The following is a 15,688-nucleotide window of genomic DNA, read 5'->3' as shown; positions in this document are numbered from 1 at the left end:
ATTCTACCTGAATACAAACTAGATCTGTATGTAGTAATGTAAGATTTCAAAAAGTCTAAGAACATCCTAAATTTTCTAACAAGAGTCTTGAAGGGATAGTTCACCCAAAAATTAACATTCTGTAATTTACTCACACTCATGTCATTTCAAACCTTATTAAGAATTTTGATAACCAAACAATTTTGGTTCCCATTGACTTTCATTGTATGGACAAAAAATGCAATGCAAGTCAAAGGGAACCGAAACTGTTTGGCTATCAACATTCTTCAAAATACTGTATCTTTTGTGTTCAGCAGAAGAAAGATGCATACAGGTTTGAAATGAGATGAGGGTAAGTAAATTGTGACAATATTTATTTTTGGGTGAACTATCCCTTTAATAAGTTGTAATAAGTCTAGTTGGCCTATTTGTTTAGTCGTCTATCACAACTGTACAGTAGCATATCTCTATGAGCTCTGACACCAGACTGCCGCATTACGTAACATGCTAAGCCATGGTGAGGCCTCCAGTGATCCCCTGAGGTGCTGAGGGGCCCAAGCCCACTGCCAGCCCAGCACGGCCCGCTCTGGATGGGGCATCATGGCCAGGTGACGGCCATCTGCTGAGCAGATGCCTGCCACACCTTGTGCAGAACCATTGGGGTTCATAGGATAGATTTCAGTCGGGGTCCCCGAGTCATCCACATAACGTAGAGGAGCCAAAGAGGCACCGATAAGCTTCTTCTGAGCCTCAGGAAAACGAAACTGCATCAGACCTGTGGAACAAAAGAGAGGAGTTTTTAAGAAGTCACTCAAGAGGAACAACACATACTGCAGAGCTTTTGCCTTTGTATCCTTGTCAGTAAAGAGATCTAACTATAAGCCGAAATGATGCCTCTACAATACACCCAACAAACATACAGTGCATAAGTTTTGGGATTTAAAAAAATAAATAAATGAAAAATAAACCTTTAACACAAATTAAGTTTAATGTTGATTTAAAAAAAATGTTTAAAAAATAAAATAAACATTTTTATTTAAAATTACAGTTCTATTTATGATGAAAATAATTATATTATATTTTTTAAAAAGGTTTTTTTTTTTTTTTTAAATAAAAAACTATATATTTTTTAATCTTTTTTTTTTTCTTCTAGTGGTCTCAGACTTTTGGACCTCACTTGCAGTAGAGGTAAATGCACTTGGAAAGTACAGTGTTACAATAAACATAATTCTAACCTTCTCCATGAGCGACCCAAATGCCCAGAGCAGATCCTTCCATTCCCTTAAGCATGATGGCCGGAGAGGGCAGGATACCTACGCTCACAAACCTCGATTCGAACCGACCTGACTTGTTATGGGTCAGAGTAACATCAGAACCTACAATAAAAATGAATAAAATAAAATATTTAATTTATTTAAATAAAATACAGTGAGAGTAGTCAGAGAGAAGAAACTAGGTAAATTCTTGAGGCTATGATTGGGATTTACAAACTAAAACTAAAAGGTTTATCTCTCACCTCCATCCTCTCTTTCACCCACCCAGCCCAGCAAAGCCATAAGCTGACATCCGTTACACACCCCAAGACTCAGCGTGTCATCACGGTTGCGGAAGCGATCAAACTCCTCACGAGCCTTGGGGTTAAAGGTCACTGTGGCAGCCCACCCTGATGAATAATAAAACGTTAAAGCATTAGATGATCAGCTAGAGAACAAATGCTAAGAGCCAGTCAATTTCAGTATGCAGAGTGGCAAGGCCAGTACTAAATAACCTATGATCTGAGTCACAAATCTAAGGTCATACGTACATTTAATGGTGGGGATGAGTTAATGCTTGTTATCATTATATAGCAGAACTAACATACAGTTCAGCAGTGATATGTAAGATTGCTGCAACAAGCAATAGTGTGATTTTTCACCTTTAGCTGACCCCAGCACATCTGCATAGCTAAAACCACCCACAAACACCACGGCTCGGAAGGGGTCAAGGGTCGTGGAGCCTGAGCACAGGTCCTGCATTGTGACATCCCACACCTACAGATCATATAAGAGAAAAGGTCAAATGTCAAAATTAAAAACTCATTCTTGTTAGCAGTTAAAATTAAAAACTTTAAAAGCAAACAAGCAGCATTTGTGCTTTAGTGAACAAGCATCATCCCTAAATTCTTTTAATAAAAAAATGTACTTACTACAAACTCCAACACACATATATATTTAAAAACACAAACTTTTATCTTTCTTTGTGTAGGTGTCTTTACCTCAAATCCAGCCATGAACAGAGAAGCAGACATCTCTCGGTCTCCATTACTACCTTCTTCTCTCACAACAGCTACGCAGGGTTTCCCAGAAGCTGAAACACAAGCCAAATATGTTAACATACAGGTCAAGTATAAATATGGGAAAGATTTGTGATTGTCAAATGGGTTCATGGTCTCACAGAGCTCTTTAATGATGGGTGTTTGGGAGGGGTCAAAGGTGAGCTTGAGGTATGGCTGTGTCCGAGAAGCAAGCCCTTCTTCTTCCTCTTGGACACACAGTGGATTAGCCTGCAGTCGCTCCAGTTGAAAACTAGTACTTTCCCATATCGCCCTAAGTGTGGGTAGACGCTCATTCAGCACTTCCTGTCCACACACACTCACTATGACCTACAAGACAGTATGGAGAAGAAATCAGCAGTTATTGAATGCTTTTTTTTTTGCACACTTAAAGGATTAGTTCACTTCCAGAATAAAAATTTCCTGATAATTTATTCACCCTCAAATCATCCAAGATGTTAATGTCTTTCTGTCTTCAGTTGCAAAGAAATTAAGGTTTTTGAGGAAAACATTCCAGGATTTTTCTCCATATAATGGATTTAAATGGTGGCCAACGGGCTGAAGGTCCAACGTGACTGCGTAATGCGTGAAGTCAAGCTAGTGCAAGACGAGCATTTGTAGGTAAAATGTATATATTTTTTTTTTAGAAAATTACCAATTGTTTTGCTAGATAAGACCCTTATTCCTCGGCTGGGATTGTATAGAGCCCTCTGATGCTGCATTGAAACTACAATTTGGACCTTCAACCCGTTGGCCACCATTTAAATCCATTATATGGAGAAAAATCATGGAATGTTTTCCTCCAAAACCTTAATTTCTTTGCGACTGAAGACATGAACATCTTGGATGACATGGGGGTGGGTAAATTATCAGGAAAATTTTATTCTGGAAGTGAACTAATCCTTTAAATCACTGAGGTCCAATAATATTCCACTGAGCTCCATTAATCCATGCATATGCTTTTAAGTGAAAAGAACTTGGCTCACCCTGGCATCAGGACCAAAACCAGAAGTTCTGCCAATTCTGTGACAGAGGAGACCAGCATCTGTGTATCTCTGACAGACACTTGATGCATTACTCTCACACACCTCCAAAACCAGACCAAGCTCCTCTGAAAAAAGAGCCTCTATCACTGAAAGAGAGGAATGAGGAAAGACATGAGACATTACATCTATAGCTATGTTTCCATCCAAGCTGCAAATTTATTCTCGTGAAAAATCTGAATCACAAAAATGAGAAGTTCACAGAATTTCTCCCTTGTGTGCTCAAGAGTACAAAAACTTCTGCAGAAGAATTGTTATTTTTAACTGAAACTACATCTATCAAAAATCACTTTCATAAACTGACAAGGTTTAAATAACATAAAATATATGTATATGATAAAAAAGGTAAAACAAAAATGTAAAAATTAAGCTGTACTAAAGTACTAAAATGACTAAAATGTAAACTAAAATTAAAAATATTTATATAGCAATTTATAATAATATTTATAACATGATTATAATAATACTTTATATAATAGTATTTTATAATCATTTTTTAATAACAGATAATGCAACATCTTACCTAGGATTACAAAAACAAAATCACACAAATAAGGATGTACACAAGTAAGTGACTAGTTAACTAGTAAAAACACTGATCTACACAAACTTATTTGTATTTTAAAAAATAAATGCTAATTCAAAATATTAATAAATACTATAATAGCATATGAATAAAACCAAAACAATTCAGTGCATGTTATTTTTTTTATGTGAATAAAACTTGCAAAATGCATGTTGGTATTTTCTATGCAGACTGTAATAAAAAAGTGGATGGAAACGGGCTTATGATGGCTGGCACAAGAAACTTTAATGAAAAAGTTTTTTTTCAAAACAAATTATTTTATTACCAACCTTCAACGCCTTCTAAAGGCAAGTCCACATCCATCCCACGATTCCCTGCAAAGGCCATCTCCAGCAGACAGGAAATGAGCCCTCCATCACTGACATCATGTCCTGCAGTCAGCAGTCGATCTGCAATATAAAGTTAAAATCAACAGGTCGTATAGAGATAAAATGCTGCCGCGCTTTGAGAATCAACAAATAGGGCCAGCAGAGTTTGGGAAGAGCAAAAATTATCCCTAGATCAGTTTATGGATGTTTTTTTTTTTATTGTTATTTTTAACAGTGTTGCGTAGGAAGAATGGTGCTATTAATGTATCAATATATAAAATGTAGTAACAACAACAACACAAAAAATCATAATAGCAAAGACTGACCCTGAATCAATGTCTGTGTGGTGTTGAAGCAAGCAGAGAGTTTGTCCGGCTGATCCAGATCTGGACTGCAGTCTCCGAGTTGCCCATAACACTGAGCTAGAGCAGAGCCGCCCAGCCTGTATTTCCCGGAGCTCACAGGCACATACAGAAGCACACCTGAGAAAGGATGAGAGAGCGTGTGAGAGATGTACACACTAGTATACATTAGCAGAAATATAAGACTGATATGAGAGGTTAAAAATGCTAAAAGTGGTAAAGATCCAGGATCAACCTTTGCCATCAGGGTTGTCCAGGTCAGGGGTCACAGTGGCTGTGATATCGGGACACACAGCATACACAGAGATAACCAGAGAGCCTAAAACACAAGGAGAGCAGTTTGTACTATGACATAAAATGCATGCAGGCAATGTATTATCCACTGTAGAATATAAATCACATACAACTAGGTATATGTAAGGGCAAATGTCTAGTTGAGTAGTACTAGTGAGTGGCAGAGGTGGGGGCAAGTCACACATGTTCAAGTCTCAAGCAAGTCTCAAGTCCCTACCATCAAGTCTCAAGCAAGTCTCAAGTCACAGTACAAACAAATCAAGCAAGTCAAGTCAAGTCAGTGGCTCACCTCAAGCAAGTCAAGTTGAGTCCTGCTAAGGATCAAGTCAAGTCAAGTCACAGTATCAAACAGGAACAAATATTTTTTTGCCACACGACCTTATTAATTTTTCCTCAGAAATTAACTTTCTTAATTATACATTTTAAATAATAATGTTTTAAATATAACATTTTGAATATAGGCAAAATACTACTTTGTATACCGCTAAAGTCTGTAATTGAGAAAATATTGATAAAAATACAAGATAAAAATATGCATCTCATATTTATGTTATATTGAGTTTGACCATCCTAGGAGACAGATAATATTTAACAGATGTTGGAAAATTATTTTGCACTAAATATATCCAGCGAAGACTGGGATTCAGTCTGGGAGCACGCTAAATAATATGCAATGCTGACTACAAATCACCCCTTATATCAGAAATAAAATGGACCCAAAATTTTCATCGGATATAGACACCCTATTTGGATTGTTTCTTTCACTTTGCATGACATTGTTCCATGCCTACATTGTTCTTGAAAACTATTGTCATGGCTCAAAACAAGAAGCCTATTGCTGTTAATGTGCATGTATCTTCCCCTGTAACTTATTGATTTCTTTGATTTTATAATAAGAACTAAATTGACAGCTATGCATTTAAAGCTATGATAGGCCTACTCTATGGCATTAATGCCGCCAGTAAGTGGTGGCAAATCACTGCTTTATCACAGAAGCGTTCATTGAACTGATTCATTCTAAACAGTTGATTCGTTCATGAACAAGCAAGAATGGACCACTGAATCACTCAACCGGTTCGTTCAAATCCCTGGATTCGTTCAGTATTGCTTAGAGACGCGCGTAACTCTTAAGCTGTGGGCTGAACGGAACTGGCAGCCGCGCTGAAAATATTACTAAATATCGTATGTTATAAATATAAAAACTCATACTAGGGCCATTTTGACAACATATCTTGGATTTTGGGTGCAAGAGAAACATCACTAATCGATAAAACACTGTAGTTTCCGTGGTACAATTCCATATATTGATTTACAAAGAGGGATGCTTAACACTAAAGCACTGTTGAGAGGCAAACGCCAGCGAATTTAAAGTTTGACATCGTTAATTAATTACAAACATGAGATTAATCATTTATAATCACTTTAATTTAATGACAGACTTAAGCTGAATTTTAAGACCAATGCTGTTTTCAACGATCGAACAAGCTTACATACCTTTCCTTTTTGAAGTGCCGACGTCCTGGCTTTGTAAATGCATACAGCAAATGCATAGTTTCGAAGTGTTTATCCAAACATCTCGGGAGATTCTCTTGCTCCCTGTATTTGGCGCGCTGTGTTCCTGACTGTGCTCGTGCAGTGTCATGAACTGCGCAGACTCGGATCACTTCTGCCACTGGTTCAGTGGCTTGCGTTTTGTTTACCAAATTATGTCGCAATGATTTATAATAATAATTAGAGTTGTTATAAAGTCAAGTCCTGCCGAGTCATGAAGGTCAAATCAAGTCAAGTCTCAAGTCACTGGATCTCAAGTCCAAGTCAAGTCTAGTAATTTTCTTTATTTAGTCATGCAAGTCACAAGTCCTTAAATTTGCGACTCGAGTCAGACTCGAGTCAAGTCATGTGACTCGAGTCCCCCACCTCTGGTGAGTGGTGACCCCATCTATGTTAACTCAAGTAAAACTAGCTCTAAATTATGTAAAGTCATCTTTGCGTGCTGTAAGCAACCATGAAATATGCTTTTATCATTGAATCCCTCAGTTACAACTGAATGCATTAGGTGGTGCTGTGGATGTGTGACATGGATGTGATGAGAGTTGATGGCATGTGCCTTCAGATGCATCCAATTTTGATGCACAATTTTAAATAAATGTTTTTAATATTTACAAAATATTATATTTATTATATTTATTACATAAACATTTAATATATAGGCACTACTGTTCAAAAGTCTCTTAACCAAGGCAAAACATTGTTATAATTTAAAATAATTATTTCCTATTTGACGTAATTCGTAAAACGTAATTCATTCCTGTGATGGCAAAGCTTAATTTTGCATTTATTATGAATGTTGAAAACATTTCTGCTTAATATTTTTTGTGGAAACTGCGATATATTTATTTCAGGATCCTCAGATGGATTGAGAGTTCAAAAGAACAGCATTTATTTGAAAAATATTTTTTGTAACATTACAAATGCCATTACTGCAACTTTTGCTAAATTTAATGCATCCTTGTTAAAGTATTAATTTATTACTAAAAACTAATCTTACTAACCTTAAACTTTTAAACAATAGAGTATAAAACACATGTGTGACATACTCATGCTATACTTTATGAGCAATCACCTTTTCATTTTTTTATGTGTTAGAAGAATCAACTGTTGTCCATCCCTAATTCAGACATGCATAACACTGGTACCTGGGGCTTTGACAGTTTCTCCACTGACACGTGCAGCCATGCTGAGTGAATCTTTCCCCCCATCCACAGCCACTCCCAGCTGACCCATGACCTCACACATGGCCTGACACGCCTCCCACAGGCACGCTCCCTCTCCTGGCAGCTTAGCAGCCCACATCCAGTTACCGCTGCACTTTACATCCTGTGAAGATATGCACCGATATCCTTGGGTGATGTGTGTGTGTGCGTGCGTTTTTTCCAAATTACATGCACTCAGTCACTTAACATGTTCAAAAATGCAAAGGCTTCTTCACCTTCAGAGCAGACACTCTTGCTAACACCAGGTTAGTGAGAGCTTCTCCCACAGCCATTCGAGCCCCAGCTGCTGGTGACACCAGCCCTTTGATTGGCTGCTCGCCTATTGCCGTGGCTGCACCCTGGAGGCTGAACGGAGACAGGGCAACAACAGCTACATCAGCCAGTGGAGTGTGAAGAGGACCCACACACTGTTGCTGAGCAACCAGACCAGTCACAGATCGATCAACCTGGAACAGGGTTTTGTGAAAAATGTATTGCATTTCATTAAAATTCCTTTGTAATGCCTGTATATTAGATAAGACAATTAATTAATTAAATATTTAAATTAAATAATGAAATTCATTTTAATATTTTAATCTAATTATTAAAAAAAAAAAAATTAAAGATGGCAAGACGATACATTTTAATGTCTGGATATATATGGAAGTGTATAAATTTGCACTACTCAGATCAGACCTGCAACCTGCAATATTCAACTATGAAAAAGTCATATATTACTATGCATGTGCTAAGGAGTGAGTATGGTACCTTGTTGGTGAGGTAGCGCTTACTGGCCACTGCAGGCAGCCGGAGAACTCTCTCCAAAGCTGGAAGAACAGAAAGACCCACAGGAAGAGAGAGAGGCTGTAGAGACACAGCCATGCGCTCCAATACAAATTCCTAAAAAGAGATGTAGACCTGACTGAGTGGAAAGCAACATAATAGTAAAAATCCAAAAAGCATAATTTGATCATTTAAATTTGGGAGTCTAGACACTGCAATTCAAAAATTAGCCAAGAGAGGGTGCACTTCACCACAATTTCTAATTTCTTTATCAGCAATGCTCCTAATGAAGCCTTGAGCAGATTCAGGCCATATCTGGTAGGGTTTAATCTACAATATAGATTGTTTTTGCACCTTTTGTGGCATCTTTCCCAGGACCCAATCCAGCTCTAGATCCACAGGGCACCGCCCACTATCAAGCACAGGTTTACACAGGTCGTCCACCAACACAATCTATAGAGCAATACATGCACATGAGCAGGAGGTGTCCCAAAATACACTTTTAGCTACAAAAAGGTAGTTTGACTCACCTTGCCATCACCAGTTATCTTGCCCACAAAGTCAACAGGACATTTCTCCCTCTGACACACCCTCTCAAGGAAGCTCCGGTCAGAGGGGCGGAGCAACAGAGCATTGCTCTCCTGATACTCCGCCCCCCACAGCTCCAAAACACTGAGCGTGGGGTCACCTCTCTAAACATTAGGGTAAAATATGTATATAAAACATTTTGACATAAAAATCAAGATACAGATGTTTTATTAAAGTCTTTATCTCACCTTAAACTTGCTAGTATAGATAACGGCACCAGCAGGCTCACTCAGCTCCTTTAACACATTACCTACACAAATACAAGTTGTTTTTACAAGTTTTAACATGTTTCTGTTGTTGAGTAGGGATATACTGCACTTATAAAAACCTGTACCATTGCCCCCAGCACCCTGGTCATGAATGCTGCAGATGGGGTTTCCTTCCTCTCGCTCCAGGCAGGCCCTGAGAGCCCGGTTCATCTTTTGCTCCATTTCAGCATCTCCTCTCTGAACTGCTCCAAGATCTCTGGCACTGGAGTTATCACCTTGAACCTACAATAATACATACACACATGCATGCATTAAATTACATCATCGCACAGTCTATGAAAAATGCAACACACAGACATGCTCTGCAAACACAAAAAAACCCCCTGAACTTTAGAGCAGCTTGTATATATATTCATTTAATTTTGATATTTTTGTGTACCTGTACAGAAGAGGCAGCGCCTCCGCCAACACCGATCCTGTACACAGGACCTCCAATTTTCACCACCTCCATACCTCCCGAGGACAAGAGAAAAAAAAAAAAAACAGTGTAATGAATAAAGAGATAAAGGCTATTTGTATATTACTACCATTCAGTTTGGGGTCAGTTAGATTTTTTAAAAGAAATTAATACTTTTATTCAACAAGGATGCATTAAATGAATCAAAAATGGCAGTAAAGACATTTATAATGTTAAAAGATTTTATATTCCAAATAAACACTATCCTTTTGAACTGAAAAATGTATTATGTTTTCCACAAAATGGCAGGACAACTGTTTTCAGCATTGATAATAATAAGAAATGATTCTTGAACACCAAATTATCACATCAGAATGATTTCTGAAAGATCACGAGACTGGAGAAATGACTGCTGAAAAGTCAGCTTTGCCATCACAGGAATAAATGTATTTCTAAAATAATTTCTAAAAAGATTATGGTGCATTAGGTGTATATTTTTCCTTGTGTACCTGGTGCAGCCTGTTCTTTCTTCACATGCTGGTCCTCAATAGAGCCCAACCCACCACTGAACATGATCGGTTTGATCCACTCCCGTCGTTCACCGTTAACCAAACGCATTCCAAAGGAACGAGCAAAGCCTTAATGTGGAAGAAAACAACAAGTAAACAACCGTAGATACAAGCTAAAAACCACAAATAAACAGATGGCTATTGCCCTGCTACATTTCACCTGCTAGAACCGGCTCCCCAAACTTATTGCCATAGTCAGAGGCTCCGTCACTGGCCTCTATGGCCACCTGGAGTGGAGGAGCAAAGCTGGATGGGTACTCCCACCCGTCCTCCTCCCATGGGAGCACAAACCCTGAGAAGAGAAAAGACCTGGATATGGGAAAGTGTGCTTACAAAACAAAATATGGCAAAAGAATGAACTCTGAGTTTTAGGGCCCTATTCAGTTAAGTTGTTGAGGTTTATTCTTCAAACAGAACAAATGGATTAATATTTTCAGGAGCCCAATGATTTGAGGCTTACCTGGGATATGTAGGTTGCCGAAGCAGTACCCAGCAGTGCCTGCGATCACATGACCACCCTTTCCGGCACTCTGCACATCTCTGATCCCCCCGCCGGTACCTGTGGTGGCTCCGCTGAATGGAGCAACACCTGGGAATAATAAAGAGCATTTTATGACTCAAATATAAACATTATTGTTGTTATTGTTAACTAAATCTAAAAAACTAATTGTTTTCATTAGGTGAAATAATGGTTAAATAAAATATTATTACACACACACACACATATATATAGTTTTTTTTTTTCATTGCGGTAATCACACACACCACACACACACACACACACACACACACACACACGATTATTATAAAACTGAAATAAAATATTATTATTATTATTAGATTTAAAAAAAACAATTAATTGGCAGTTAGCTGAAATAAAAAGTTTACGCAACAGAAATATTTTCAAAATCAAAATAAAAAAGACAAAACTTAATTGAACGTATTTGAAAAAAATTTAATGATAACGGTAAATACACAAATAAAAGCTAATTCAAGTCAAAATAAATTCAAGAAAATTCAAGAAAAAAATATTGTAATAATATATAAATAATACTATTACTAAAACATAGCACTGTTCAATGTGCTATATTATTAAAATATTTGCAAAAATATTTGAATATTTCAATGCTACAATTAATATTTTGCTTATTGATCATGCTGTCAGTAATAACTATTTTAATTCTCATTAGAATTAATTTAGGTTGGCCTCTAACACATGTGTAAATAAATAAGCAAGCAGGTTAAATGTATTTAAGATCAGACCGGTGGGGAAGTTGTGTGTCTCTGCAGTGAAGATGATGTGTCTGCTAGCATGTCGGCTTTTATATGGACTGGCCTGCGCAGGGTTTGTGGGATACATACACTCCAGTTCCATGCCTTTAATGCCACTACAAACACACAAGAACCACATATTGAGACATTCTGCCCAAGTGCTATTCAAAAGGGTTGACATTCACAGTGAAGCATCTAACCTGCTGTTGTCACAGAATTTGATGACATTGTTCTGGTTGCTATGGTGCTGAGTACCCATTATAAGACTGAAGAGCGTCTCCTCCTGCTCTTCTCCATCAATGATCATTCGCCCTCGGAAGAACCAGTGGCGGCTGTGCTCACTGCAGGGCAGAGAGAGCATGAGACTGTCATTGTACATGTTATTGTAGATAAAAGTAACACTTTCCAATGGTGTTTATTCTCTGGAGTGCACACACCTGTTGGACTGAGCCAGATCAAAGCATTCTACACTGGTGGGATTCATTTTCACCTTCTGAAAGAGTGCAGTGTAGTAGTCCAGATCCCAAGAGTCAAACGCCAACCCTGCTCATACATGCAGAAATAGAGACAGACAGACAACAACCAGATAAACATGAAATGAAGAAAAAGATGCTCAGAAACGGATGCAAAAACAAAAAATATTCTAAACTGACCCTTGCTAAGCACCTCCACCCTTGGTTACTGTTGCTAACTCTGACAAGATAACCATTTTACAGGACATCCTGTTCATAATGCATTTATTATGGTACTGTAACTATTACTTTATTATGGTACTGTAACTATTACTTTCGACACTTCAATGATTAAATCAACATTAATTTTTTTATAGTAACATAAATAAAAACACTTAAAAAACGCCTTGAGTAACATTTATCGCTACTGTAAGTGACCCAGAAACAAATTTATATAAAAAAAAATAATTTAAATAAAATTGCAGTTAAAACTATCAAAACAGACATATCTTCCATCAAATTTTTGAAAACTGTTGTGCTGCTAAATATTTTTGTGGACAACATCATACATTTTTTCAGGATTTTTTGATTATCAGAAAGTTAAGAAAAAACAGCACATATTTTTTTGCAACAATGTAAACGTTTAATGTCACTTTTGATAAATTTAATGTGGCCTTGACTCCTTGCTAAATACAAGTATTCATTTCTCTACAAGAAAAAAAACTAACTTACTGACCCCAAATTTTTTAACGGTAGCGTACAACAGTTAAAGAGCAAAACCTTGTCTGAGACAATGGCTGCAAAATTTGCTAAGGTCAGACTTAGTGAAAGGCCAATTCAATGAAGAAAAACTATTATGACCTATTCCCCAAAACAGAAATACCTTTACATTTTAATGGACTGTTAATGATCTCTTTGTAATGAAGGCTTAAATAACAGAGTAACAGCCAAAAATCTATGTAATTTTATTTCTAACCCAGTAGGCCTTCACTAATCTTAGATGCAGGCAGTGAACTTTGGTGTAACCCACCGGCTTACTGTCTCTCATACAGTCATTCATTCTTTCCTTTCAAACACCTCGTGATCTAATCAAATAGGCTCCTCTTATCTTGTGACATCCACTGTTCCTCTAATCATGTTAAGTCTCATGTGACCTTAAAATACTGGATCATTATTTCTAGAAGAAAGAGTTGCAGATTTCATCACTGAATACTGCCTACACACACAGTTCTTAAGCAAGTTAAGTCATTTTTAAAATATTTCAGTGTCTTTAGTCTTTAAGAATAATGTCATTTTCATGTAGTTCATGTGATACTGCTTCTGGTTTTATATCCTTGTACTTGTAAAGTAATGGTAAAATGGTAGATAGCATCAGATGGTTACACTAGTACTTAACAGATATGAGAATTTTCACAATTTGGCCAATCAGATGATGTGGAAAAATGTCGGAAAGACCAACTATTGCCAGATTAATCTGCCTCTCACTAGGTATTACCATGGTACATCAAGCTAGTTTATTTTTATTTTTTTAGTGGAAAAGTGGTCCAGACTCCAAAAACATCTCTTACCAAGTTCATCATTGGCATTCTCTAAGGCAACACGACCTTTTCCTAGAATGTCCACCTCAAACACTTCCTGTGGCCGAATATCAACAGCAAACGACGTGATTGGCTGGGAGTAAACGCATTCGGTCATACTGTCATACAAGCAGCAAATCAGTCTCTCCATCTCGCCGTCCTTCAATACACCATTATGTCCATCCTGGGGCTAGATGGAGATGAAAAGAGAGCTTTTAATCAAAATGGGGGGAAAAAAATCTCACTGAAATGTAAAGCTATTTAAAGCTATTCTCCTGACCTTGATCAGATGCCTGCGGGAGAGCTCCACTCTCGTCACCCGGCTCAGACCTGCGCTTCGGCAGATGGACACAGCATTGGTGGACCAAGCAGTGGAGAAGTTCAACCTATAAAGGTCAAGATTAAATTGAAAGTTGTGATGTGAGTTATATTAAAGATTACGATGCTATACCATCATGATAAGGCAGTGTTAGAGGTTACCTGGGTCCAATCTCCACCAGTCTTGCACCATTCACTGGTTTTAGAGTGGGCTCCTCTATCAAGCTGACAGAATAAGGAGGACTAAACAACCAGCACAATATACCTTTCTGCTCCACACTTAAACAGTCAGACCCTGGGAGAGAAAGAGATGATGATGAGATGACAAAGATGAAGAGAGGCACAGCTGAGGTTTAAAAGACACCTAATATTGTAATATTATCAACATGGCTGCACTCACACCACTGCATGAAAACAACACTTGATCAAAACTGAGCTGGATTATGACACTATTGCCTTCTCTAGATCTGCTTTATTAATTTGTTTCATAATTGATGAACTCTGCAACATTGACACTGTTATTGAACTAAACTGTATCAACACTGAACTGACATGAGCTGAAATAAGTTTGCTTCATAACAAATGAATGACACTTTCACTGAACTAAACTTAATCTAATGAACTAAATTGAGTTGAATAATGACCTGTCTTTTTTTAGAGCTGCTTTACAGCTGAAATTGTATTAATTTCATAACTGAAGAACTTTAAATTGCAACATTAATACTGCTATTTTCCTGTTTATTAATGCTTTGAAACAATATGTATTGTGCAGCGCAATTAAAATAAATGTGACTTGACTTGCCACTGAGTCACAAACTCATTGCTATTTCATACAACATTCTCTCACCGTCCAGCTCTACATTGTAGCAAAGCTCTGTTATTATAGTGACATCTGGATACAGTTGTGCGATCCTTCGTATGACCCGACCCTCACCGGTCACTTCTCTTCTGTAAAACCGCACGACAGGCATGATCCTGAAAGAAAGACAGAAAGAGAATATCCACAACTTGTGCTGCAAACGTTTTTTCCACTGTGCATACTGGGGCATAATAGGAAAGCATTTCCTGTCTTACCATAAATTTATCAGCAATAAAAAAAAATCTCAGTTTAGTCAGTTAATTTATTTCAAAGAGAAAAGCTTTAGACTGATTGGCTTCTATGGGGAATAAGGGATTAACTAAATCAGGGGTCAAACAAATAGTTTGTGGGTTGCATCACAAGGCAAGACAATCACAGCCTAGACAGAGGTCACCTATTTAATTAAAATAAAAGTGTTAATGGGTTAGATTGAAAGGTAAACTTAATTTAAATGACACGAATAAATGAATAATACCACGACAAACACTTAGTATGAATTTGCTAACAATAAGGAGTCATATACTAATAATAAGTAACGTTACGAACACTGAGAAGGTTGTTGTGAGGTAACTAACAGCCTGCGAATTATTTACAAACTTTTCGGTGCGTATACATCACAGCCATTTATAATAAATATTTTAAATGGTAACTTAGCAAAACAAGTATGTTTATAACTTCTCTGCTTCAAAATGGTAAGCAAGTATCTTACTTGACGGCTGCTCGAGTGGCCCGCTGGTAGACTTGTCAGATGTGAGATGGCCCACTGTGTGTGCTGATGTTGACCACTGAAGACGCCACACAGAAACACGTGTGTCAGTGGATTAAACACGAACCTTCCGCCACAAGGAGCAGCCTCCATGCGCATGCGCACATATCTGTGTTAGGTAGTACCCAGGGGCGTAGATTACGCGGGGGACGCGGGGGACGTGTCCCCCCCACTTTTAATATCACGTAAATTCGTCCCCCGC

The 15,688-nt window shown here is 37.7% G+C and overlaps 1 protein-coding gene across 1 annotated transcript; it reads right to left on the bottom strand.

The window, feature by feature from the left end:
- Positions 1-328: 328 nt before the first annotated feature.
- Positions 329-15,578, bottom strand: pfas (phosphoribosylformylglycinamidine synthase). The gene is made up of 29 exons (XM_016548763.1): positions 15,430-15,578; positions 14,709-14,836; positions 14,024-14,156; positions 13,824-13,929; positions 13,535-13,733; positions 11,952-12,057; positions 11,715-11,855; positions 11,506-11,630; positions 10,703-10,831; positions 10,403-10,534; positions 10,183-10,311; positions 9,656-9,729; positions 9,342-9,498; positions 9,196-9,257; positions 8,950-9,111; positions 8,774-8,872; positions 8,405-8,536; positions 7,873-8,103; positions 7,580-7,760; positions 4,825-4,908; positions 4,554-4,709; positions 4,189-4,308; positions 3,277-3,422; positions 2,413-2,620; positions 2,234-2,325; positions 1,895-2,009; positions 1,496-1,642; positions 1,215-1,355; positions 329-754 (listed from the first exon to the last, which is right to left on the bottom strand). The coding sequence occupies exons 2-29, from the start codon at positions 14,830-14,832 to the stop codon at positions 447-449; spliced, it is 3,939 nt and encodes a 1,312-aa protein (XP_016404249.1). The 5' UTR covers positions 14,833-14,836; positions 15,430-15,578; the 3' UTR covers positions 329-446.
- Between the last annotated feature and the right edge of the window lie 110 nt (positions 15,579-15,688).

The sequence above is a fragment of the Sinocyclocheilus rhinocerous genome, unplaced genomic scaffold (genome assembly GCF_001515625.1).
Source record: "Sinocyclocheilus rhinocerous isolate Xijiao unplaced genomic scaffold, SAMN03320098_v1.1 scaffold1606, whole genome shotgun sequence".
Lineage (NCBI taxonomy): Eukaryota > Metazoa > Chordata > Actinopteri > Cypriniformes > Cyprinidae > Sinocyclocheilus > Sinocyclocheilus rhinocerous.
Note: the sequence above shows the minus strand (reverse complement) of the source record. Positions and strands in the feature narration are given on the sequence as shown.

Bases quoted from the DNA above. Each gene is read 5' to 3' on its own strand.
- pfas (XM_016548763.1), bottom strand. From the start codon at position 14,832: ATGCCTGTCGTGCGGTTTTACAGAAGAGAAGTGACCGGTGAGGGTCGG. The intron at 13,930-14,023 runs GTAACCTCTAAC...TGACCTTTATAG, and splicing joins CTGGTGGAGATTGGACCCAG to GTTGAACTTCTCCACTGCTT. The intron at 11,856-11,951 runs GTGTGTGCACTC...TCTGCCCTGCAG, and splicing joins GATCTGGCTCAGTCCAACAG to TGAGCACAGCCGCCACTGGT.